Source organism: Ascaphus truei, chromosome 4 (genome assembly GCF_040206685.1).
Source record: "Ascaphus truei isolate aAscTru1 chromosome 4, aAscTru1.hap1, whole genome shotgun sequence".
Lineage (NCBI taxonomy): Eukaryota > Metazoa > Chordata > Amphibia > Anura > Ascaphidae > Ascaphus > Ascaphus truei.
The window spans coordinates 4,471,020-4,497,837 of NC_134486.1; the positions used below are offsets into that span (position 1 = coordinate 4,471,020).

Sequence of the window (26,818 nt, forward strand, 5' to 3'; positions counted from 1 at the left end):
CAGTGATGTGTTATTTATCACAGGATTCACACAAGCGCAAGACACAATCCTATCCTAATAAATGGCACCCTGTCAGAGTGGAAAGAAAGGTGGGTGCTGCGGGACGGTTACACTCCCGTCTCAGCCCCGGACATTAGGCATGGCAGCAGGGAGGATGCCACACGTCCCGGGTAACAACCTGCTCTCTGATCGCTCAGTTACTACAGGTGAAAGGTCACAGACCGCACAGGTCATTTCCTGATACACATCCGCATCCCTCGGGCAGGCCACCTCTAGCGACAGCACAGACAGCCCATGAGGTCAGCTCCTGTTGGAGGTTGTCCCCTTCCAGGCCATAAACAGCAGCACTGAAGAGCAAGCTCAGTTGGCGTGGTTCAGTTCCTGGCAGGGGTCCCACCACATCCTCGGCACACACAAAGGTCACCGCATCAGTGGGAGCTCCTCTTCTAGGTTTGGGTTCCCCGCGCTCCCCGCCCCTCATGCTGCAATTCCACGCCCGTCACTTGCCGATCTTCTCCCTGTATTTGCTTTGGGTTTGCTGCAGGAAGTTCTGGAAAGCCGGCTCCTCCAGTCTCTCCTCCGCCACTGCCAAGAACCAGACAAGGACATGTTTCCCAGAGGCAAAGCGCGGGGGGCAAAGCGCGGGGGGCGTAGCTATAGTTAGTTTAGGGCTTAGGGGCAGCGGCGTTACAACTCCAGGCTTGTCACCATAGGAAAGGGATAGACAGTATAGGATTCACATGAAAGGACTGTCCGGTTCCACATCCGACGTACTTCTCCCACTGCCACAGACCGTGCAGACCAGTAAAAGATGAGAGATCACATTCTTTAACATTTCCCATATAATTAGTAACAATGCACTCTGAGCTAATTTCATGCATGTCCCAGAAGGCACGGGGAGAAGGCAAGTTTTGCCTAGGATCATACATCTAAGCGGCCCGAGGCAGGAACAGAACACGCGTCTCGCTGCGCCGCGCGTCTCGCTGCGCCGCGCGTCTCGCTGCGCCGCGCGTCTCGCTGCGCCGCGCGTCTCGCTGCGCCGCGCGTCTCGCTGCGCCGCGCGTCTCGCTGCGCCGCGCGTCTCGCTGCGCCGCGCGTCTCGCTGCGCCACACACGTCTCGCTGCGCCACGCATCTCGCTGCGCCACGCGTCTCGCTGCGCCACACGTCCTTCCTGTATCCATCACACTATACGGTGAGGGGAGGATACAGAGACCCAAACAATACAGGTATATTCACATATCCCACGGCGTCTCTCCCCTCACCGGCATGGTCAATGTCGTCTGTGTCGCTGTCCTCCGCTTCTTCATCATCCTCCACATTTCCCCGGGTGAAGATCAGGTCGGAGGGGCCCGAGGCGGCCTCGTCCGAGTCTGGAACCAATGGGAGAGGTGAGCTGGGGACGGAGAGATGGAGCGAGGAGGAGAGGACATGGAGAGAGAGTGGGGAGTGGGGGAGGAGAGGACATGGAGAGAGAGTGGGGAGTGGGGGAGGAGAGGACATGGAGAGAGTGGGGAGTGGGGGAGGAGAGGACATGGAGAGGGAGTGGGGAGTGGGGGAGGAGAGGACATGGAGAGAGTGGGGAGTGGGGGAGGAAGCTGGAGGAGCCAGGTAGAATTAGGAGGATACTGAGGAGATGTCCGAGGACTATATATACACCTAGTTCTTACACAGCAAAAGCTCCTGTTCCAAAGTGTTAAAAGATGTAAGTGCCCTGGGATGAACAGATGTAGCCACACTTACTGTTTTTGGAGACATGACCAAAAACTCCGGAAAACGCAGCTTGGGTAGTGGGCTGTTGCGGCTGGGGGAGGGGGCTATCGCGGCTGGGGGAGGGGGCTATCGCGGCTGGGGGAGGGGGCTACCGCGGCTGGGGGCTGTCGCGGCTGGGGGCTATCGCGGCTGGGGGAGGGGGCTACCGCGGCTGGGGGCTGTCGCGGCTGGGGGAGGGGGCTATCGCGGCTGGGTTTGCGGAGACATGACCAAAAACTCCGGAAAATGCGGCTGGGGGAGGGGGCGGTCGCGGCTGGGGGAGGGGGCGGTCGCGGCTGGGGGAGGGGGCGGTCGCGGCTTGGGGAGGGAACGGTCGCGGCTGGGGGAGGGGGCTGTTGCAGCTGGGGGCGGTCGCGGCTGGGGGAGGGGGCGGTCGCGGCTGGGGGAGGGGGCGTTCGCGGCTGGGTTTGCCACCCTTTCAGCGTTAATCCTCCCGGGCCGTAATCGGCGTTAAGGACGGCTACATCTGTAGCTACAACGTGGCCTTCCGGGAGATAGCGCCATGCTCTCCGACGGAGCCCAGGCCGCGGTCTGAGGGCGGGAGGAGGAGGACTCCTCCCCATCTGTTATCAGTGACACAGCGGTCACGTGACGGCGAATATCGGACTCTGGCACCGCGGCCCTTCCGGTACTCAACGGGTTAAAGGAAAAAGCCCCAACTCTGGGCGAAGTGAACGCACAGCACTAACATGGGTAATGGTCTGAGGGCCATGCTTACCAAGCGGTGTTATCCCACGAGACCCCCACCCAGCCCGGGCTACACAGCCTCACGCTGCTTATTCATGGTGAGGGGGCCCTGAGTAACGCTGCTTAGTAAATACAGCCCTAACCCAGTTAGTCTTTTTTCCTGGAACTAGTCAGGTTACTGCTATCACTTCCGGACTGTGACATATCCTTTAATACACTGTGCAGCTTCCTATTGGCCTGAGATTTGGCAGCCATTTTGTTTCCCCTAATGAGATTTAAAGTTTGCCCCTTCACTGGTATCTCAGGAAACAGGGGGCCCAGTGTTAGTATTCAGCCCCCTCCGGTTATTACCTGCACCGTGGCCAGTATGTAAGGAGACAGAGTCCATGTCCCGATGCAGCCTCTCCAGCTGCTCCTGCCGCTGCAGCCTGCGCTCCTCCTCCTGCACCCGCGGGCGATAGGAAAAGCACGCCGAGGGTTAAAGGGTACACGGAGATTTGTTAGATCAGAGGAATACAGGAGAGAAAAGCCCCCGGGATTTCTGTGCAGTTCTTTGGGGAAAGACCCCGGATTATTGCACATTGAGAGAGCTGCAATGGGTCGGTTCTGCACACAGACGTGCACGCGTATTAAGGCCCACACTCCCGGCGCAACGCCCCCCCACTCCCGGCGCAACGCCCCCCCACTCCCGGCGCAACGCCCCCCCACTCCCGGCGCAACGCCCCCCACTCCCGGCGCAACGCCCCCCACTCCCGGCGCAACGCCCCCCACTCCCGGCGCAACGCCCCCCACTCCCGGCGCAACGCCCCCCACTCCCGGCGCAACGCCCCCCACTCCCGGCGCAACGCCCCCCACTCCCGGCTTCTTCAAATACAAGCCTTTAAATGATTTGTTTACAGCAATGAAGAGCCATGTTCCCTAAGCGGGGCTATTCCCGAGACCCCGCGTCTCCATGGGAACGCACGATAAGGGCGTCTCCTGGCAGCAGAAGGGGTGTTATGGAATAAAAGCGCTTGGTAACATGGGCATGGACCCTTAAAAATGCTATTTAATACGAAGTGATCTGGCAACATCATTAATAACCGCCAGGCCCGGCACCGCGCAGTGTGGGCATGTGCCATTAAAAAAACGTTACATACGCGGCGGTTGGACAAGATCACAAATAACGGCTGAAAACGACACGTTTGCGGGTTCTGATGAACCTGATCTTGCGCCAAAGTATCTACAGAACGGGAGGATGAGGCGGCGGGGACTTATCTTACCGCGGTCTGTCTCATTCGCTCATACTCCGGCCGATAGTCCCTGAGGAGAGAGAGAGAGAGGGAGAGAAGGTCACTGAAGGACAACAGCAGGACTCTCCCATGGAGTCTGTTCCCCCACAGAAGGAACGAGGACGGGTTCTGGGAGAGGAGACAGAGATACACGGTGACGTACGGAGAGTACTATGGCTGGGAGAGGAGGCAGAGACACAAGGTGACGTACGGAGCGCGCTATGGCTGGGAGAGGAGGCAGAGACACAGTGACGTACGGAGAGTGCTATGGCTGGGAGAGGAGGCAGACACACAGTGAGGTACGGAGAGTACTATGGCTGGGAGAGGAGGCAGAGACACAGTGACGTACGGAGAGTGCTATGGCTGGGAGAGGAGGCAGACACACAGTGAGGTACGGAGAGTGCTATGGCTGGGAGAGGAGGCAGACACACAGTGAGGTACGGAGAGCGCTATGGCCGGGAGAGGAGGCAGAGACACACAGTGACGTACGGAGAGCGCCAAGGCCGGGAGAGGAGGCAGAGACACACAGTGACGTACGGAGAGTACTATGGCTGGGAGAGGAGGCAGAGACACAGTGACGTACGGAGAGTGCTATGGCTGGGAGAGGAGGCAGAGACACACAGTGAGGTACGGAGAGTGCCAAGGCCGGGAGAGGAGGCAGAGACACACAGTGACGTACGGAGAGCGCTATGGCTGGGAGAGGAGGCAGAGACACACGGTGACGTACGGAGAGTGCTAAGGCTGGGAGAGGAGGCAGAGACACACGGTGAGGTACGGAGAGTGCTATGGCCGGGAGAGGAGGCAGAGACACACGGTGACGTACGGAGAGTGCTATGGCCGGGAGAGGAGGCAGAGACACACGGTGACGTACGGAGAGCGCTATGGCCGGGAGAGGAGGCAGAGACACACGGTGACGTACGGAGAGCGCTATGGCTGGGAGAGGAGGCAGAGACACACAGTGACGTACGGAGAGCGCTATGGCCGGGAGAGGAGGCAGAGACACACACGGTGACGTACGGAGAGCGCTATGGCTGGGAGAGGAGGCAGAGACACACGGTGACGTACGGAGAGTGCTATGGCTGGGAGAGGAGGCAGAGACACACGGTGACGTACGGAGAGTGCTAAGGCTGGGAGAGGAGGCAGAGACACACACGGTGACGTACGGAGAGTGCTAAGGCTGGGAGAGGAGGCAGAGACACACACGGTGACGTACGGAGAGTGCTATGGCCGGGAGAGGAGGCAGAGACACACGGTGACGTACGGAGAGTGCTAAGGCTGGGAGAGGAGGCAGAGACACACACGGTGACGTACGGAGAGTGCTAAGGCTGGGAGAGGAGGCAGAGACACACACGGTGACGTACGGAGAGTGCTATGGCCGGGAGAGGAGGCAGAGACACACGGTGACGTACGGAGAGTGCTATGGCTGGGAGAGGAGGCAGAGACACACAGTGACGTACGGGGAGTGCTATGGCCGGGAGAGGAGGCAGAGACACACACAGTGACGTACGGATAGTGCTATGGCTGGGAGAGGAGGCAGAGACACACGGTGACGTACGGAGAGTGCTATGGCCAGGAGAGGAGGCAGAGACACACAGTGACGTACGGAGAGCGCTATGGCCGGGAGAGGAGGCAGAGACACACGGTGACGTACGGAGAGCGCTATGGCTGGGAGAGGAGGCAGAGAGACACACGGTGACGTACGGAGAGTGCTATGGCCGGGAGAGGAGGCAGAGACACACGGTGACGTACGGAGAGCGCTATGGCCGGGAGAGGAGGCAGAGACACACAGTGACGTACGGAGAGCGCTATGGCCGGGAGAGGAGGCAGAGACACACAGTGACGTACGGAGAGTGCTATGGCCGGGAGAGGAGGCAGAGACACACAGTGACGTACGGAGAGCGCTATGGCCGGGAGAGGAGGCAGAGACACGCGGTGACGTACGGAGAGTGCTAAGGCTGGGAGAGGAGGCAGAGACACACGGTGACGTACGGAGAGCGCTATAGCTGGGAGATGAGGCAGAGACACACAGTGACGTACGGAGAGCGCTATGGCCGGGAGAGGAGGCAGAGACACACGGTGACGTACGGAGAGCGCTATGGCTGGGAGAGGAGGCAGAGACACACGGTGACGTACGGAGAGTGCTATGGCTGGGAGAGGAGGCAGAGACACACGGTGACGTATGGAGAGTGCTATGGCCGGGAGAGGAAGCAGACACACACGGTGACGTACGGAGAGTGCTAAGGCTGGGAGAGGAGGCAGAGACACACACGGTGACGTACGGAGAGTGCTAAGGCTGGGAGAGGAGGCAGAGACACACACGGTGACGTACGGAGAGTGCTATGGCCGGGAGAGGAGGCAGAGACACACGGTGACGTACGGAGAGTGCTATGGCTGGGAGAGGAGGCAGAGACACACAGTGACGTACGGGGAGTGCTATGGCCGGGAGAGGAGGCAGAGACACACACAGTGACGTACGGATAGTGCTATGGCTGGGAGAGGAGGCAGAGACACACGGTGACGTACGGAGAGTGCTATGGCCAGGAGAGGAGGCAGACACACGGTGACGTACGGAGAGCGCTATGGCCGGGAGAGGAGGCAGAGACACACGGTGACGTATGGAGAGTGCTATGGCCAGGAGAGGAGGCAGAGACACACGGTGACGTATGGAGAGTGCTATGGCCAGGAGAGGAAGCAGACACACAGTGACGTACGGAGAGTGCTAAGGCTGGGAGAGGAGGCAGAGACACACGGTGACGTACGGAGAGTGCTAAGGCCGGGAGAGGAGGCAGAGACACACAGTGACGTACGGAGAGCGCTATGGCCGGGAGAGGAGGCAGAGACACACAGTGACGTACGGAGAGCGCTATGGCCGGGAGAGGAGGCAGAGACACACAGTGACGTACGGAGAGCGCTATGGCCGGGAGAGGAGGCAGAGACACACAGTGACGTACGGAGAGCGCTATGGCCGGGAGAGGAGGCAGAGACACACACGGTGACGTACGGAGAGTGCTATGGCTGGGAGAGGAGGCAGAGACACACGGTGACGTACGGAGAGTGCTATGGCCGGGAGAGGAGGCAGAGACACACAGTGACGTACGGAGAGAGCTATGGCCGGGAGAGGAGGCAGAGACACACGGTGACGTACGGAGAGCGCTATGGCTGGGAGAGGAGGCAGAGACACACAGTGACGTACGGAGAGCGCTATGGCCGGGAGAGGAGGCAGAGACACACGGTGACGTACGGAGAGTGCTATGGCCGGGAGAGGAGGCAGAGACACACGGTGACGTACGGAGAGCGCTATGGCCTGGAGAGGAGGCAGAGACACACGGTGACTTACGGAGCGCGCTATGGCCGGGAGAGGAGGCAGAGACACACGGTGACGTACGGAGATCGCTATGGCCGGGAGAGGAGGCAGAGACACGCGGTGACGTAGGGAGAGTGCTATGGCCGGGAGAGGAGGCAGAGACACGCGGTGACGTACGGAGAGTGCTATGGCCGGGAGAGGAGGCAGAGACACACGGTGACGTAGGGAGAGTGCTATGGCCGGAAGAGGAGGCAGAGACACACAGTGACATACGGAGAGTGCTATGGCCGGGAGAGGAGGCAGAGACACACAGTGACGTACGGAGAGTGCTATGGCTGGGAGAGGAGGCAGAGACACACACGGTGACGTACGGAGAGTGCTATGGCTGGGAGAGGAGGCAGAGACACACGGTGACGTACGGAGAGCGCTATGGCCGGGAGAGGAGGCAGAGACACACAGTGACGTAGGGAGAGTGCTATGGCCGGGAGAGGAGGCAGAGACACACAGTGACGTAGGGAGAGTGCTATGGCTGGGAGAGGAGGCAGAGACACACGGTGACGTAGGGAGAGTGCTATGGCCGGGAGAGGAGGCAGAGACACGCGGTGACGTACGGAGAGTGCTATGGGCAGGAGAGGAGGCAGAGACACACAGTGACGTACGGAGAGCGCTAAGGCCGGGAGAGGAGGCAGAGACACACAGTGACGTACGGAGAGCGCTATGGCTGGGAGAGGAGGCAGAGACACACGGTGACGTACGGAGAGCGCTATGGCCGGGAGAGGAGGCAGACACACACGGTGACGTACGGAGAGTGCTATGGCTGGGAGAGGAGGCAGAGACACACGGTGACGTACGGAGAGCGCTATGGCCTGGAGAGGAGGCAGAGACACACGGAGACGTAGGGAGAGTGCTATGGCCGGGAGAGGAGGCAGAGACACACGGTGACGTAGGGAGAGTGCTATGGCTGGGAGAGGAGGCAGAGACACACAGTGACGTAGTGAGAGTGCTATGGCCGGGAGAGGAGGCAGAGACACACGGTGACGTACGGAGAGTGCTATGGCCGGGAGAGGAGGCAGAGACACACGGTGACGTACGGAGAGTGCTATGGCCGGGAGAGGAGGCAGAGACACACGGTGACGTAGGGAGAGTGCTATGGCCGGGAGAGGAGGCAGAGACACACAGTGACGTACGGAGAGTGCTATGGCCGGGAGAGGAGGCAGAGACACACAGTGACGTACGGAGAGTGCTATGGCTGGGAGAGGAGGCAGAGACACACACGGTGACGTACGGAGAGTGCTATGGCTGGGAGAGGAGGCAGAGACACACGGTGACGTACGGAGAGCGCTATGGCCGGGAGAGGAGGCAGAGACACACAGTGACGTAGGGAGAGTGCTATGGCCGGGAGAGGAGGCAGAGACACACACGGTGACGTAGGGAGAGTGCTATGGCTGGGAGAGGAGGCAGAGACACACGGTGATGTAGGGAGAGTGCTATGGCCGGGAGAGGAGGCAGAGACACGCGGTGACGTACGGAGAGTGCTATGGGCAGGAGAGGAGGCAGAGACACACGGTGACGTACGGAGAGCGCTATGGCCGGGAGAGGAGGCAGAGACACACAGTGACGTACGGAGAGTGCTATGGCCGGGAGAGGAGGCAGAGACACACGGTGACGTACGGAGAGCGCTATGGCCGGGAGAGGAGGCAGACACACACGGTGACGTACGGAGAGTGCTATGGCCGGGAGAGGAGGCAGAGACACACGGTGACGTACGGAGAGTGCTATGGCCGGGAGAGGAGGCAGAGACACGCGGTGACGTACGGAGAGTGCTATGGCCGGGAGAGGAGGCAGAGACACACGGTGACGTACGGAGAGTGCTATGGCCGGGAGAGGAGGCAGAGACACGCGGTGACGTACGGAGAGTGCTATGGCCGGGAGAGGAGGCAGAGACACACGGTGACGTACGGAGAGTGCTATGGCCGGGAGAGGAGGCAGAGACACGCGGTGACGTACGGAGAGTGCTATGGCCGGGAGAGGAGGCAGAGACACACGGTGACGTACGGAGAGCGCTATGGCCGGGAGAGGAGGCAGAGACACACGGTGACGTACGGAGAGTGCTATGGCCGGGAGAGGAGGCAGAGACACACGGTGACGTACGGAGAGTGCTATGGCTGGGAGAGGAATGGACACTACTAGAGGGAATGTAGTGTGTGTGTGTTTGTATATATTTTCTATCACCCCCACCTCTCGTATTCCTCGGCTGCCTGTGACACCTGCACAAAGAAGTCCTCCATCCCGGCGCCCGTCACGGCAGAGACCCCCACCACCTGCAGGAGAGAAGGGGAGTGGTGTACACACAAACAGCTGGGCAGTAACCCCTATGTACTGGATCTGTACATATTGTTGGGACCCATTGGACAGGAGGTGACAGAGCAGCAGATTCATCCAGCACCAGTATCCAGCACCATTATGGGTAAGCACACCGGATCCTGCAGTAACTTCCATTCAGCAGAATCAACAACGGCCCAGAGGTGCCAACCTGGCCGGCCCAGAGGTACCAGGCTGCCCGGTGCTTGATGAATCTGCCCCTTAGAGAAACTTTGTGCATCCACAGGATGAACCCCGATACCTGCAGGTTTTACACGAGACGTAAATAACTCCCTGTGTGTAACAATGTACAAGTCCCGTTAGAATATACCCTTTTAATGTACAAGTCCCGTTAGAATATACTCTTTTAATGTACAAGTCCCGTTAGAATATACTCTTTTAATGTACAAGTCTCGTTAGAATATACTCTTTTAATGTACAAGTCCCGTTAGAATATACTCTTTTAATGTACAAGTCTCGTTAGAATATACCCTTTTAATGTACAAGTCTCGTTAGAATATACCCTTTTAATGTACAAGTCTCGTTAGAATATACCCTTTTAATGTACAAGTCCTGTTAGAAAATACCCTTTTAATGTACAAGTCTCGTTAGAATATACCCTTTTAATGTACAAGTCTCGTTAGAATATACCCTTTTAATGTACAAGTCCCGTTAGAATATACCCTTTTAATGTACAAGTCCGTTAGAATATACCCTTTTAATGTACAAGTCCCGTTAGAATATACCCTTTTAATGTACAAGTCCCGTTAGAATATACCCTTTTAATGTACAAGTCCCGTTAGAATATACCCTTTTAATGTACAAGTCCGTTAGAATATACCCTTTTAATGTACAAGTCCCGTTAGAATATACCCTTTTAATGTACAAGTCCCGTTAGAATATACCCTTTTAATGTACAAGTCTCGTTAGAATATACCCTTTTAATGTACAAGTCCCGTTAGAATATACCCTTTTAATGTACAAGTCCCGTTAGAATATACCCTTTTAATGTACAAGTCCCGTTAGAATATACCCTTTTAATGTACAAGTCCCGTTAGAATATACCCTTTTAATGTACAAGTCCCGTTAGAATATACCCTTTTAATGTACAAGTCCCGTTAGAATATACCCTTTTAATGTACAAGTCCCGTTAGAATATACCCTTTTAATGTACAAGTCTCGTTAGAATATACCCTTTTAATGTACAAGTCTCGTTAGAATATACCCTTTTAATGTACAAGTCTCGTTAGAATATACCCTTTTAATGTACAAGTCCCGTTAGAATATACCCTTTTAATGTACAAGTCTCGTTAAAATATACCCTTTTAATGTACAAGTCTCGTTAGAATATACCCTTTTAATGTACAGGTCCCGTTAGAATATACCCTTTTAATGTACAAGTCTCGTTAGAATATACCCTTTTAATGTACAAGTCCCGTTAGAATATACCCTTTTAATGTACAAGTCTCGTTAGAATATACCCTTTTAATGTACAAGTCTCGTTAGAATATACCCTTTTAATGTACAAGTCCCGTTACAATATACCCTTTTAATGTACAAGTCTCGTTAGAATATACCCTTTTAATGTACAAGTCTCGTTAGAATATACCCTTTTAATGTACAAGTCCCGTTAGAATATACCCTTTTAATGTACAAGTCCCGTTAGAATATACCCTTTTAATGTACAAGTCCCGTTACAATATACCCTTTTAATGTACAAGTCCCGTTAGAATATACCCTTTTAATGTACAAGTCCCGTTAGAATATACCCTTTTAATGTACAAGTCTCGTTAGAATATACCCTTTTAATGTACAAGTCCCGTTAGAATATACCCTTTTAATGTACAAGTCCCGTTAGAATATACCCTTTTAATGTACAAGTCTCGTTAGAATATACCCTTTTAATGTACAAGTCCCGTTAGAATATACCCTTCTAATGTACAAGTCTCGTTAGAATATACCCTTTTAATGTACAAGTCTCGTTAGAATATACCCTTTTAATGTACAAGTCTCGTTAAAATATACCCTTTTAATGTACAAGTCTCGTTAGAATATACCCTTTTAATGTACAGGTCCCGTTAGAATATACCCTTTTAATGTACAAGTCTCGTTAGAATATACCCTTTTAATGTACAGGTCCCGTTAGAATATACCCTTTTAATGTACAAGTCTCGTTAGAATATACCCTTTTAATGTACAAGTCCCGTTAGAATATATCCTTTTAATGTACAAGTCCCGTTAGAATATACCCTTTTAATGTACAAGTCTCGTTAGAATATACCCTTTTAATGTACAAGTCCCGTTAGAATATACCCTTTTAATGTACAAGTCTCGTTAGAATATACCCTTTTAATGTACAAGTCTCGTTAGAATATACCCTTTTAATGTACAAGTCCCGTTACAATATACCCTTTTAATGTACAAGTCTCGTTAGAATATACCCTTTTAATGTACAAGTCTCGTTAGAATATACCCTTTTAATGTACAAGTCCCGTTAGAATATACCCTTTTAATGTACAAGTCTCGTTAGAATATACCCTTTTAATGTACAAGTCTCGTTAGAATATACCCTTTTAATGTACAAGTCCCGTTACAATATACCCTTTTAATGTACAAGTCTCGTTAGAATATACCCTTTTAATGTACAAGTCTCGTTAGAATATACCCTTTTAATGTACAAGTCCCGTTAGAATATACCCTTTTAATGTACAAGTCTCGTTAGAATATACCCTTTTAATGTACAAGTCTCGTTAGAATATACCCTTTTAATGTACAAGTCCCGTTACAATATACCCTTTTAATGTACAAGTCTCGTTAGAATATACCCTTTTAATGTACAAGTCTCGTTAGAATATACCCTTTTAATGTACAAGTCTCGTTAGAATATACCCTTTTTTTTTTTTTTTTTGTAACTTTCTTTTATTGGATTTTCTCAAGTACAGTACAGTCACTTATCACATTGGTACCTAGTGGTAGGCTGTAGGACTTACAACATCGATACAGACATGGGGAGGGGTAGACGTGAGTGGGTTAGGGTAGAGGAGAGGGAGGGGAGTGGGGAGGGTAAGGGATTGAGGTATCCTCTTCCGTGTGCTCCATTAGCCTTAGCTCGCGTCTGCAGACTTAGCTGTATCCGCGCCGTTCCCGTCCCGAATCTAGGGGCCCGGTGGTTGTATAGATCCCCTCTGTCCAACCTGTGTTCCTGGTTGTTATAGCTCCTCTCGTGTGTTTAGTCCGGCCTCGAAGGAAAACCCATCTGATTCTATCAAAGCCAGACGGAGGCATTGCTCATCCCTGGGATATCGGTCTGTGCCAACCACAGTGACCAGACTTTTTGGAAATTTGGGCCAGTGTCGTTGACCAAACTTGTCAACTTCTCCATCTGGCAGGCGAACCAAATTCTGTTCCAAATTTTGTCTATTGATGGAATTGCATTCTGATTCCACAGTGCTGCGGTCTCGCACCTCATCGCCGTAGCAAAGTGTGCTAATAGTTTATTTCCTGATCTAGATACCTCATCTGTGGGTTTACTAAAATAGGAAAACCCATGGGTCTAGTTTAATTTGAGGCCTAAGAAAATCCTCTGTATCCAATCTCTGATTTGTGTCCAGACGGGTATGATTCGTGGACAAGACCACAGCATATGTACCAGATCTCCCCGTTCCCCGCACTGTCTGGGACAGAGCGGGGAAGCACCCGCGACGAATTTTGCCAATCTAACTGGGGTGAGATACCACCTCAACACTTTATATGAGTTTTCCTTCAATGTCGTACAAATCGAACTACTGGCCGCAGCCTTAAAGATCGCCGTCCACTCTTCGTCTTCTAACGGTCCTGTCAGGTCTGTCTCCCACTGTGTCATAAACCTGGTTTTGCGTGATCCGTCAGTGTCTGCCCTAACCACTTCCCCGTATAGAGCAGAAATGAGTCCCCGTGTGTCGGTTCCCCGAACACAGAGCTTTTCAAAATTGGTTAGGGGTGGTCTATTGATGTGTTTGGTATAAAATGCCCGGACCTGAAGGTATCTAAGAAATTCAGTGTTTGGTAAGCCCGTATCTGACTGTAATTGTTCAAATATTTTGATCGTGTCTCGTCCCTCCAGGTCCTTAAGCCTTCTCAGCCCCACGTTTTGCCATTTTGTGTAGTTCCTACCGATTAACCCTGGAGCAAAGTCTGGATTTCCATATAAGGGTATCATTAAAGAATGATTTGAGGTTAACGAGTGATTATTTTTGGCCGTCTCCCAGACCGATAAAATGTACAAGTCTCGTTAGAATATACCCTTTTAATGTACAAGTCTCGTTAGAATATACCCTTTTAATGTACAAGTCTCGTTAGAATATACCCTTTTAATGTACACGTTTTGCATTATTTTTGCGGGAGTATCCGTTGGGAGGCTTGGAAGGAGCGCGGTGTGAGCGTCAGGGGACGCGGTGTGAGCGCGGTGTGAGCGTCAGGGGACGCGGTGTGAGCGTCAGGGGACACGGAGAGCTGGCAACCTCTATAATAAGCGCCCGCTCTTGATATTGATGATTTCACTGGTGGTATAACCCCGCCTCCTGTCCCCCACATGCCACTCACTGGTGGTATAACCCCGCCTCCTGTCCCCCACATGCCACTCACTGGTGGTATAACCCACCTCCTGTCCCCCACACGCCCCTCACTGGTGGTATAACCCCATCTCCTGCCCCCACACGTCACTCACTGGTGGTATAACCCCGTCTCCTGTCCCCCACACGCCCCTCACTGGTGGTATAACCCCACCTCCTGCCCCCACACGCCACTCACTGGTGGTATAACCCCGCCTCCTGTCCCCCACACGCCACTCACTGGTGGTATAACCCCACCTCCTGTCCCCCCACACGCCACTCACTGGTGGTATAACCCCACCTCCTGTCCCCCACACGCCACTCACTGGTGGTATAACCCCACCTCCTGTCCCCCACACGCCACTCACTGGTGGTATAACCCCACCTCCTGCCCCCACACGCCCCTCACTGGTGGTATAACCCACCTCCTGTCCCCCACACGCCCCTCACTGGTGGTATAACCCCACCTCCTGTCCCCCACACGCCACTCACTGGTGGTATAACCCCGTCTCCTGTCCCCCACACGCCACTCACTGGTGGTATAACCCCACCTCCTGTCCCCCACACGCCACTCACTGGTGGTATAACCCCACCTCCTGTCCCCCACACGCCACTCACTGGTGGTATAACCCCACCTCCTGTCCCCCACACGCCACTCACTGGTGGTATAACCCCACCTCCTGTCCCCCACACGCCACTCACTGGTGGTATAACCCCATCTCCAGCCCCCACACGTCACTCACTGGTGGTATAACCCCACCTCCTGTCCCCCACACGCCACTCACTGGTGGTATAACCCCACCTCCTGTCTCCCACACGCCACTCACTGGTGGTATAACCCCACCTCCTGTCCCCCACACGACACTCACTGGTGGTATAACCCCACCTCCTGTCCCCCACACGCCACTCACTGGTGGTATAACCCCACCTCCTGTCCCCCACACGTCACTCACTGGTGGTATAACCCCACCTCCTGCCCCCACACGTCACTCACTGGTGGTATAACCCCACCTCCTGTCCCCCACACGTCACTCACTGGTGGTATAACCCCACCTCCTGTCCCCCACACGTCACTCACTGGTGGTATAACCCCACCTCCTGTCCCCCACACGTCACTCACTGGTGGTATAACCCACCTCCTGCCCCCACACGCCACTCACTGGTGGTATAACCCCACCTCCTGCCCCCACACGCCACTCACTGGTGGTATAACCCCACCTCCTGCCCCCACACGCCACTCACTGGTGGTATAACCCCACCTCCTGTCCCCCACACGCCACTCACTGGTGGTATAACCCCACCTCCTGTCCCCCACACGCCACTCACTGGTGGTATAACCCCACCTCCTGTCCCCCACACGCCACTCACTGGTGGTATAACCCCGTCTCCTGTCCCCCACACGCCACTCACTGGTGGTATAACCCCACCTCCTGTCCCCCACACGCCACTCACTGGTGGTATAACCCCACCTCCTGTCCCCCACACGCCACTCACTGGTGGTATAACATCACCTCCTGTCCCCCACACGCCACTCACTGGTGGTATAACCCCACCTCCTGTCCCCCCACACGTCACTCACTGGTGGTATAACCCCGTCTCCTGTCCCCCACACGCCACTCACTGGTGGTATAACCCACCTCCTGCCCCCACACGCCACTCACTGGTGGTATAACCCCACCTCCTGCCCCCACAAGCCACTCACTGGTGGTATAACCCCACCTCCTGCCCCCACACGCCCCTCACTGGTGGTATAACCCCACCTCCTGCCCCCACACGCCCCTCACTGGTGGTATAACCCCACCTCCTGCCCCCACACGCCCCTCACTGGTGGTATAACCCCACCTCCTGTCCCCCACACGCCACTCACTGGTGGTATAACCCCACCTCCTGTTCCCCACACGCCACTCACTGGTGGTATAACCCCACCTCCTGCCCCCACACGCCCCTCACTGGTGGTATAACCCCACCTCCTGCCCCCACACGCCACTCACTGGTGGTATAACCCCACCTCCTGTCCCCCACACGCCACTCACTGGTGGTATAACCCCACCTCCTGTCCCCCACACGCCACTCACTGGTGGTATAACCCCACCTCCTGTCCCCCACACGCCACTCACTGGTGGTATAACCCCACCTCCTGCCCCCACACGCCCCTCACTGGTGGTATAACCCACCTCCTGTCCCCCACACGCCCCTCACTGGTGGTATAACCCCACCTCCTGTCCCCCACACGCCACTCACTGGTGGTATAACCCCGTCTCCTGTCCCCCACACGCCACTCACTGGTGGTATAACCCCACCTCCTGTCCCCCACACGCCACTCACTGGTGGTATAACCCCACCTCCTGTCCCCCACACGCCACTCACTGGTGGTATAACCCCACCTCCTGTCCCCCACACGTCACTCACTGGTGGTATAACCCCACCTCCTGCCCCCACACGTCACTCACTGGTGGTATAACCCCACCTCCTGTCCCCCACACGTCACTCACTGGTGGTATAACCCCACCTCCTGTCCCCCACACGTCACTCACTGGTGGTATAACCCCACCTCCTGTCCCCCACACGTCACTCACTGGTGGTATAACCCACCTCCTGCCCCCACACGCCACTCACTGGTGGTATAACCCCACCTCCTGCCCCCACACGCCACTCACTGGTGGTATAACCCCACCTCCTGCCCCCACACGCCACTCACTGGTGGTATAATCCCACCTCCTGTCCCCCACACGCCACTCACTGGTGGTATAACCCCACCTCCTGTCCCCCACACGCCACTCACTGGTGGTATAACCCCGTCTCCTGTCCCCCACACGCCACTCACTGGTGGTATAACCCCACCTCCTGTCCCCCACACGCCACTCACTGGTGGTATAACCCCACCTCCTGTCCCCCACACGCCACTCACTGGTGGTATAACCCCACCTCCTGTCCCCCACACGCCACTCACTGGTGGTATAACCCCACCTCCTGTCCCCCACACGCCACTCACTGGTGGTATAACCCCACCTCCTGTCCCCCACACGCCACTCACTGGTGGTATAACCCCACCTCCTGTCCCCCACACGCCACTCACTGGTGGTATAACCCCGTCTCCTGTCCCCCACACGCCACTCACTGGTGGTATAACCCCACCTCCTGTCCCCCACACGCCACTCACTGGTGGTATAACCCCACCTCCTGTCCCCCACACGCCACTCACTGGTGGTATAACCCCACCTCCTGTCCCCCACACGCCACTCACTGGTGGTATAACCCCACCTCCTGTCCCCCCACACGTCACTCACTGGTGGTATAACCCCGTCTCCTGTCCCCCACACGCCACTCACTGGTGGTATAACCCACCTCCTGCCCCCACACGCCACTCACTGGTGGTATAACCCCACCTCCTGCCCCCACACGCCACTCACTGGTGGTATAACCCCACCTCCTGCCCCCACACGCCCCTCACTGGTGGTATAACCCCACCTCCTGCCCCCACACGCCCCTCACTGGTGGTATAACCCCACCTCCTGCCCCCACACGCCCCTCACTGGTGGTATAACCCCACCTCCTGTCCCCCACACGCCACTCACTGGTGGTATAACCCCACCTCCTGTCCCCCACACGCCACTCACTGGTGGTATAACCCCACCTCCTGCCCCCACACGCCCCTCACTGGTGGTATAACCCCACCTCCTGCCCCCACACGCCACTCACTGGTGGTATAACCCCACCTCCTGTCCCCCACACGCCACTCACTGGTGGTATAACCCCACCTCCTGTCCCCCACACGCCACTCACTGGTGGTATAACCCCACCTCCTGTCCCCCACACGCCACTCACTGGTGGTATAACCCCACCTCCTGTCCCCCACACGCCACTCACTGGTGGTATAACCCCACCTCCTGCCCCCACACGCCCCTCACTGGTGGTATAACCCCACCTCCTGCCCCCACACGCCACTCACTGGTGGTATAACCCCACCTCCTGTCCCCCACACGCCACTCACTGGTGGTATAACCCCACCTCCTGCCCCCACACGCCACTCACTGGTGGTATAACCCCACCTCCTGCCCCCACACGCCCCTCACTGGTGGTATAACCCCGCCTCCTGTCCCCCACACGCCACTCACTGGTGGTATAACCCCACCTCCTGCCCCCACACGCCACTCACTGGTGGTATAACCCCACCTCCTGCCCCCACACGCCACTCACTGGTGGTATAACCCCACCTCCTGCCCCCACACGCCACTCACTGGTGGTATAACCCCACCTCCTGCCCCCACACGCCCCTCACTGGTGGTATAACCCCACCTCCTGTCCCCCACACGCCACTCACTGGTGGTATAACCCCACCTCCTGCCCCCACACGCCACTCACTGGTGGTATAACCCCACCTCCTGCCCCCACACGCCACTCACTGGTGGTATAACCCCACCTCCTGCCCCCACACGCCCCTCACTGGTGGTATAACCCCACCTCCTGCCCCCACACGCCACTCACTGGTGGTATAACCCCACCTCCTGTCCCCCACACGCCACTCACTGGTGGTATAACCCCACCTCCTGCCCCCACACGCCACTCACTGGTGGTATAACCCCACCTCCTGTCCCCCACACGCCACTCACTGGTGGTATAACCCCACCTCCTGCCCCCACACGCCACTCACTGGTGGTATAACCCCACCTCCTGCCCCCACACGCCACTCACTGGTGGTATAACCCCACCTCCTGCCCCCACACGCCCCTCACTGGTGGTATAACCCCACCTCCTGTCCCCCACACGCCACTCACTGGTGGTATAACCCCACCTCCTGTCCCCCACACGCCCCTCACTGGTGGTATAACCCCACCTCCTGTCCCCCACACGCCACTCACTGGTGGTATAACCCCACCTCCTGCCCCCACACGCCACTCACTGGTGGTATAACCCCACCTCCTGCCCCCACACGCCACTCACTGGTGGTATAACCCCACCTCCTGCCCCCACACGCCACTCACTGGTGGTATAACCCCACCTCCTGCCCCCACACGTCACTCACTGGTGGTATAACCCCACCTCCTGCCCCCACACGCCACTCACTGGTGGTATAACCCCACCTCCTGCCCCCACACGCCACTCACTGGTGGTATAACCCTACCTCCTGTCCCCCCACACGCCCCTCACTGGTGGTATAACCCCACCTCCTGCCCCCACACGCCCCTCACTGGTGGTATAACCCCACCTCCTGCCCCCACACGCCACTCACTGGTGGTATAACCCCACCTCCTGTCCCCCACACGCCACTCACTGGTGGTATAACCCCACCTCCTGCCCCCACACGCCACTCACTGGTGGTATAACCCCACCTCCTGTCCCCCACACGCCACTCACTGGTGGTATAACCCCACCTCCTGCCCCCACACGCCACTCACTGGTGGTATAACCCCACCTCCTGCCCCCACACGCCACTCACTGGTGGTATAACCCCACCTCCTGCCCCCACACGCCCCTCACTGGTGGTATAACCCCACCTCCTGTCCCCCACACGCCACTCACTGGTGGTATAACCCCACCTCCTGTCCCCCACACGCCCCTCACTGGTGGTATAACCCCACCTCCTGTCCCCCACACGCCACTCACTGGTGGTATAACCCCACCTCCTGCCCCCACACGCCACTCACTGGTGGTATAACCCCACCTCCTGCCCCCACACGCCACTCACTGGTGGTATAACCCCACCTCCTGCCCCTACACGCCACTCACTGGTGGTATAACCCCACCTCCTGCCCCCACACGTCACTCACTGGTGGTATAACCCCACCTCCTGCCCCCACACGCCACTCACTGGTGGTATAACCCCACCTCCTGCCCCCACACGCCACTCACTAGTGGTATAACCCCACCTCCTGTCCCCCACACGTCCCTCACTGGTGGTATAACCCCACCTCCTGCCCCCACACGCCCCTCACTGGTGGTATAACCCCACCTCCTGCCCCCACACGCCACGTGTTATTGTTTTCCCTTCACAGGAGAAGTCGCCCCGCCGTGCAGTGCTTATTGTGCATCAACGTCCCAGCCCCCGTGGGGACCTGCGTTACCGTGACACAAATCCCCCGGAGGACGGAAACAGTGATCTTCTGCACAAACACTACACCGCGCGGAAGACGTTTGGCGTGCCGATACACCATGCATAGGAACATTACCCGCAGGGCGTTGTAAAACTCGTCCAGGACCAGGCTCATGGAGCGGGTCAGGTTACTGACGTACGACGTCTCCTGGTTCAGCGCGTCCTGGAAACTCTCAAAGTCCTGCATCCATTCCACGGCAAAGCTGTGATCGATTATGTCTGTCTGCAAGGAAAATCGCTTAGTGCACATGTCCCGCTAGAAATCTGGCATTAATGAGTAATGTCTTCATCATATTGCTCGAGGCTCCTGCATAGCACTGCATGGCAGCCATAGGGGGGACCCGGATCAGTAACAGCGGGACTAACACCTTCCCTGCAGGGGAGAGCCGGCAGTGTCAGAGGCTCAGGGATACGAGTATACGCAATACACCCCCAGACAATGCAGCGCGTCAGCTAATTAAACCCCTTCATCTCCTAGAAACCCGGCAGCTTCTCTGCAAAGCACCGCAGGCATTTGTATTCCCTCCTAACATCCCGTCACCTTGTTACTAACGCTCCGGGGCTGGGATCCCCGGTGAGGCCGCATTATTACTCTGTGCATCCCCTCCGCCTGTACGTATCCCTAGCACGGTATATACCATGATACCGAATACATTAACCGCCTCACTGAAGGCATTTCCAGCCAGGTTCATATTACACTGCAGTCTTCTCCTGGAGCAGAACATTACTGGGCCCCGTTACATTAGGTTTCAGATGTTTGGTTACGTTACCGTCCCCTCCTCTGAATGTGCTACTGTCGCCAATCCTGCAGCCAACGTGTCATCCATTGTACCCCCGAGACCCCACACCCGTGTTACTCAGCCTTCTATGTGGGACAGTGTCGCGGGCCTTACTAATATCTGGGTCTACTTCTAACACAGAGTCGTTTAACATCTCCCCCCCAGTTTCAAAATATAACACCGCGTGGAACAGCCCGGAACCGCGTAGAACAGCCCGGAACCGCGTGGAACAGCCCGGAACCGCGTGGAACAGCCCGGAACCGCGTGGAACAGCCCGGAACCGCGTGGAACAGCCCGGAACCGCGTGGAACAGCCCGGAACCGCGTGGATTGCTGCCGTTAAAGAGCCCAGAACACACGGATAGTGACAGAACAGCAGAAACCACTGACCTTGTTCATGACCACGATGAAGGGAAGCTTCGTTTTATACATGATGCTGAAAAACAAGAGCGCAGCGGTGAAGCGCGTGTCCCCGGGGGGAGAGCCTGGCACGGGGTACGTGTCCCCGGGGGCGAGAGCCTGGCACAGGGTACGTGTCCCCGGGGGCGAGAGCCTGGCACAGGGTACGTGTCCCCGGGGGAGAGAGCCTGGCATAGGGTACGTGTCCCCGGGGAGAGAGCCTGGCACGGGGTACGTGTCCCCGGGGGGAGAGCCTGGCACAGGGTACGTGTCCCCGGGGGGAGAGCCTGGCACGGGGTACGTGTCCCCGGGGAGGAGAGCCTGGCACAGGGTACGTGTCCCCGGGGGCAAGAGCCTGGCACGGGGTACGTGTCCCCGGGGGGAGTGCCTGGCTCGGGGTACGTGTCCCCGGGGGGAGAGCCTGGCACGGGGTACGTGTCCCCGGGGGGAGTGCCTGGCTCGGGGTACGTGTCCCCGGGGGGAGTGCCTGGCTCGGGGTACGTGTCCCCGGGGGGGAGTGCCTGGCTCGGGGTACGTGTCCTGGGGGGAGAGCCTGGCACGGGGTACGTGTCCCCGGGGGGAGTGCCTGGCTCGGGGTACATGTCCCCGGGGGGAGAGCCTGGCACGGGGTGCGTGTCCCTGGGGGCGAGAGCCCGGCACGGGGTGCGTGTCCCCGGGGGCGAGAGCCCGGCACGGGGTACGTGTCCCCGGGGGCGAGAGCCCGGCACGGGGTACGTGTCCCCGGGGGCGAGAGCCCGGCACGGGGTACGTGTCCCCGGGGGCGAGAGCCCGGCACGGGGTGCGTGTCCCCGGGGGCGAGGGCCCGGCACGGGGTACGTGTCCCCGGGGGCGAGAGCCCGGCACGGGGTACGTGTCCCCGGCGGCGAGAGCCCGGCACGGGGTACGTGTCCCCGGGGGCGAGAGCCTGGCACGGGGTACGTGTCCCCGGGGGCGAGAGCCTGGCACGGGGTACGTGTCCCCGGGGGCGAGAGCCTGGCACGGGGTACGTGTCCCCGGGGGCGAGAGCCTGGCACGGGGTACGTGTCCCCGGGGGCGAGAGCCTGGCACGGGGTACGTGTCCCTGGGGGGAGTGCCTGGCTCGGGGTACGTGTCCCCGGGGGCAAGAGCCTGGCTCGGGGTACGTGTCCCCGGGGGCAAGAGCCTGGCATGGGGTGCGTGTCCCTGGGGGGAGCCTGGCACGGGGTACGTGTCCCCGGGGGGAGAGCCTGGAACAGTTACACATGTATAGAGGTGCGTGTCCCCGGGGGAGCCTGGCATGGGGGGGAGGGGGGGGGGGAAGAGCCTGGCATGGGGTACGTGTCCCGAGGGGGAGAGCCTGGCATGGGGGTGGGGGGGGGAGAGCCTGGCATAGAGTACGTGTCCCCGGGGGAGAGCCTGGAACAGTTACACATGTATGGGAGCAGAGCTGTGACAGTACCCCCACCTCCTCTTGACCCGTGTGCTGCATTTGGATGTCCTAGACTTTCTTTCGTGACGACGCTGGTGCCTGAGCTTGGGACGCTGGTCTGTATTGTGGGACCTCCTCATTGCCCTGTTCACTACCTGTCTGTAGTGCTCTCTGTCCCTGGGCTGCCCAATCATTACCTCTGCCTATTATCATTGGGTTTTTACCCCTGGGGACTTGTGATGAGTGCTACCAGTGCACTATTTGGACTTCCTCCCCTTGCTGCTTATTTCATGTGTGCAGCATAGTTTTGGCATCAGCACTCACATTTCTATTTACCTATAGCTGTGTGTTACATCATTATTTGTATGATATCAATTCTTAGAGGTTAATTTATTTATTCTGTGTTCTGGTTTGTTTAGCCACTAATTTATTTCTTTGAGTCCTTTGCTATAGATCGGCCGATCTTAGTCACACTACTGGGGGAATTTTCTTTCCCCTGGTTTTGTTATGTTACATCTGAACTCCCTTGTTTTGGTTCTTACCAGACTTATGTGCCTTTTTGGTATATTATTTTCATTTATTGTATCACACAGCAATCTATTATGTGGTATTTGTGTGGATCTGTCTTGTGTGTTTTTTAATACTCATTGCTAATAAAGTCCATTTTTTCTACTTTTTCATTATATATTGTTTGAGTGCACCTATTTGACCCTCCTTTTCCTTTTCCGTAACATATTCTCTGTGGGTCGGTAGCACCACCAGAGGGTTACTCTTTACCCTGACCCCTGGTTATTTCTTATTACTAGGTCATCCAGGGGTGATTTGATTGCGGCATCTATTTTGTGTCTAATACATGTATAGAGGTGCGTGTCCCCAGGGGGAGAGCCTGGCACGGGGTACGTGTCCCCAGGGGGAGAGCCTGGCACGGGGTACGTGTCCCCAGGGGGAGAGCCTGGCACGGGGGGGGTGGGGAAGAGCCTGGCACAGTTACACATGTATAGAGGTGCGTGTCCCTGGGGGAGCCTGGCACGGGGTACGTGTCCCCAGGGGGAGAGCCTGGCATGGGGGGGGGGGGGGGGGAGAGCCTGGCATAGAGTACGTGTCCCCAGGGGGAGAGCCTGGAACAGTTACACATGTATAGAGGTGCGTGTCCCTGGGGGGAGAGCCTGGCATAGAGTACGTGTCCCCAGGGGGAGAGCCTGGAACAGTTACACATGTATAGAGGTGCGTGTCCCCGGGGGGAGAGCCTGGCATAGAGTACGTGTCCCCAGGGGGAGAGCCTGGAACAGTTACACATGTATAGAGGTGCGTGTCCCCGGGGGGAGAGCCTGGCATAGAGTACGTGTCCCCAGGGGGAGAGCCTGGAACAGTTACACATGTATAGAGGTGCGTGTCCCCGGGGGGAGAGCCTGGCATAGAGTACGTGTCCCCAGGGGGAGATCCTGGAACAGTTACACATGTATAGAGGTGCGTGTCCCTGGGGGGAGAGCCTGGCATAGAGTACGTGTCCCCAGGGGGAGAGCCTGGAACAGTTACACATGTATAGAGGTGCGTGTCCCCGGGGGGAGAGCCTGGCATAGAGTACGTGTCCCCAGGGGGAGAGCCTGGAACAGTTACACATGTATAGAGGTGCGTGTCCCCGGGGGGAGAGCCTGGCATAGAGTACGTGTCCCCAGGGGGAGAGCCTGGAACAGTTACACATGTATAGAGGTGCGTGTCCCCGGGGGGAGAGCCTGGCATAGAGTACGTGTCCCCAGGGGGAGAGCCTGGAACAGTTACACATGTATAGAGGTGCGTGCCAGTTATAATTGGGATTTGGGTGCATTGAAAGGTTTAGCAGAGAAAGTCCGTGGGAAAGCCGGGCGCTGCGGCTGCCACTGACCTGCAGGCATACAGCATGTTGGACATGAAGGTGACGGGATTAGTACTGCGAGACGTGTCCATCACGTACACCACCACGGAGGGTAAGGAGGAGGCCTGAGGGAGGGGACAGCAGTAATGAGCCAGGATGGGAGAGGTATTAGCAGAGGGGTGTTAGGGTATATAGGGGAGGGATTAGCAGCGGGATGTTAGGGTGTATAGGGGGAGGTATTAGCAGCAGGATGTTAGGGTGTATAAGGAGAGGTATTAGCAGCAGGATGTTAGGGTGTATAGGGAGAGGTATTAGCAGCAGGGTGTTAGGGTGTATGGGGAGAGGTATTAGCAGCGGGATGTTAGGGTGTATAGGGAGAGGTTATTAGCAGCGGGATGTTAGGGTGTATAGGGAGAGGTATTAGCAGCAGGATGTTAGGGTGTATAGGGAGAGGTATTAGCAGCAGGGTGTTAGGGTGTATGGGAAGAGGTATTAGCAGCGGGGTGTTAGGGTGTATAGGGGAGGGATTAGCAGCGGGATGTTAGGGTGTATAGGGGGAGGTATTAGCAGCAGGATGTTAGGGTGTATAGGGAGAGGTATTAGCAGCAGGGTGTTAGGGTGTATGGGGAGAGGTATTAGCAGCGGGGTGTTAGGGTGTATAGGGGAGGGATTAGCAGCGGGATGTTAGGGTGTATAGGGGGAGGTATTAGCAGCAGGGTGTTAGGGTGTATGGGGAGAGGTATTAGCAGCGGGGTGTTAGGGTATATAGGGGAGGGATTAGCAGCGGGATGTTAGGGTGTATAGGGGGAGGTATTAGCAGCAGGGTGTTAGGGTGTACAGTATAGGGGAGGGATTAGCAGCGGGATGTTAGGGTGTATAGGGAGAGGTATTAGCAGCGGGGTGTTAGGGTGTATAGGGAGAGGTATTAGCAGCAGGGTGTTAGGGTGTATAGGGAGAGGTATTAGCAGCGGGATGTTGGGGTGTATAGGGAGAGGTATTAGCAGCGGGATGTTGGGGTGTATAGGAAGAGGTATTAGCAGCGGGATGTTAGGGTGTATAGGGAGAGGTATTAGCAGCAGGGTGTTAGGGTGTATGGGGAGAGGTATTAGCAGCAGGGTGTTAGGGTGTATAGGGAGAGGTATTAGCAGCAGGGTGTTAGGGTGTATGGGGAGAGGTATTAGCAGCGGGATGTTAGGGTATATAGGGGAGGGATTAGCAGTGGGATGTTAGGGTGTATAGGGAGAGGTATTAGCAGCGGGGTGTTAGGGTGTATAGGGAGAGGTATTAGCAGCGGGGTGTTAGGGTATATAGGGGAGGGATTAGCAGTGGGATGTTAGGGTGTATAGGGAGAGGTATTAGCAGCGGGGTGTTAGGGTGTATAGGGAGAGGTATTAGCAGCGGGGTGTTAGGGTATATAGGGGAGGGATTAGCAGCGGGATGTTAGGGTGTATAGGGAGAGGTATTAGCAGCGGGATGTTAGGGTGTATAGGGAGAGGTATTAGCAGCGGGATGTTAGGGTGTATAGGGAGAGGTATTAGCAGCGGGGTGTTAGGGTGTATAGGGAGAGGTATTAGCAGCGGGATGTTAGGGTGTATAGGGAGAGGTATTAGCAGCGGGATGTTAGGGTGTATAGGGAGAGGTATTAGCAGCGGGGTGTTAGGGTGTATAGGGAGAGGTATTAGCAGCGGGATGTTAGGGTGTATAGGGAGAGGTATTAGCAGCGGGGTGTTAGGGTGTATAGGGAGAGGTATTAGCAGCGGGGTGTTAGGGTGTATAGGGAGAGGTATTAGCAGCAGAGAGGGGGCTGATGCCACTTTATAGGCCAGTGTGCACTCACCAAGGACTCGGTGATGATGGTGCCAGATGCGGACCAAGTGAAGACTTCAATCTGTCCCGGAGTGTCGATCAGAACGTACCTGGAAGAGCGGGAATTGGTGGAATAAACGATCGGAAAAGAGAAGCGCGGGCGCGCCGGGGGCGAGAGAAGCGCGGGCGCGCCGGGGGCGAGAGAAGCGCGGGCGCGCCGGGGGCGAGAGAAGCGCGGGCGCGCCGGGGGCGAGAGAAGCGCGGGCGCGCCGGGGGCGAGAGAAGCGCGGGCTCGCCGGGGGCGAGAGAAGCGCGGGCTCGCCGGGGGCGAGAGGAGCGCGGGCGAGAGAAGCGGGGGCGAGAGAAGCGCGGGCGCGCCGGGGGCGAGAGAAGCGCGGGCGCGCCGGGGGCGAGAGGAGCGCCAGACACACACAATAAAGCTAGTGATGTTTAATAATAGGATAAAAGCAGGGGACAGACGCCTCAACTACAGTAAGACA

General features: G+C 56.7%; 1 protein-coding gene across 3 annotated transcripts in view; it reads right to left on the reverse strand.

The window, feature by feature from the left end:
- GPN1 (GPN-loop GTPase 1) overlaps positions 1 to 26,818 on the reverse strand; it is a 38,760-nt gene continuing 11,942 nt past the window's right edge. For all 3 annotated transcript variants that reach the window (XM_075595223.1, XM_075595224.1, XM_075595225.1), the window contains 9 exons: positions 26,350 to 26,428; positions 24,543 to 24,637; positions 21,244 to 21,289; positions 20,152 to 20,298; positions 9,273 to 9,355; positions 3,722 to 3,761; positions 2,811 to 2,901; positions 1,265 to 1,372; positions 1 to 585 (listed from right to left, as the gene is read on the reverse strand). In XM_075595223.1, coding sequence (XP_075451338.1) covers positions 500 to 585; positions 1,265 to 1,372; positions 2,811 to 2,901; positions 3,722 to 3,761; positions 9,273 to 9,355; positions 20,152 to 20,298; positions 21,244 to 21,289; positions 24,543 to 24,637; positions 26,350 to 26,428 — 775 coding nt within the window. In that variant the 3' untranslated portion in view covers positions 1 to 499. The remainder of the gene's footprint in view (positions 586 to 1,264; positions 1,373 to 2,810; positions 2,902 to 3,721; positions 3,762 to 9,272; positions 9,356 to 20,151; positions 20,299 to 21,243; positions 21,290 to 24,542; positions 24,638 to 26,349; positions 26,429 to 26,818) is intronic.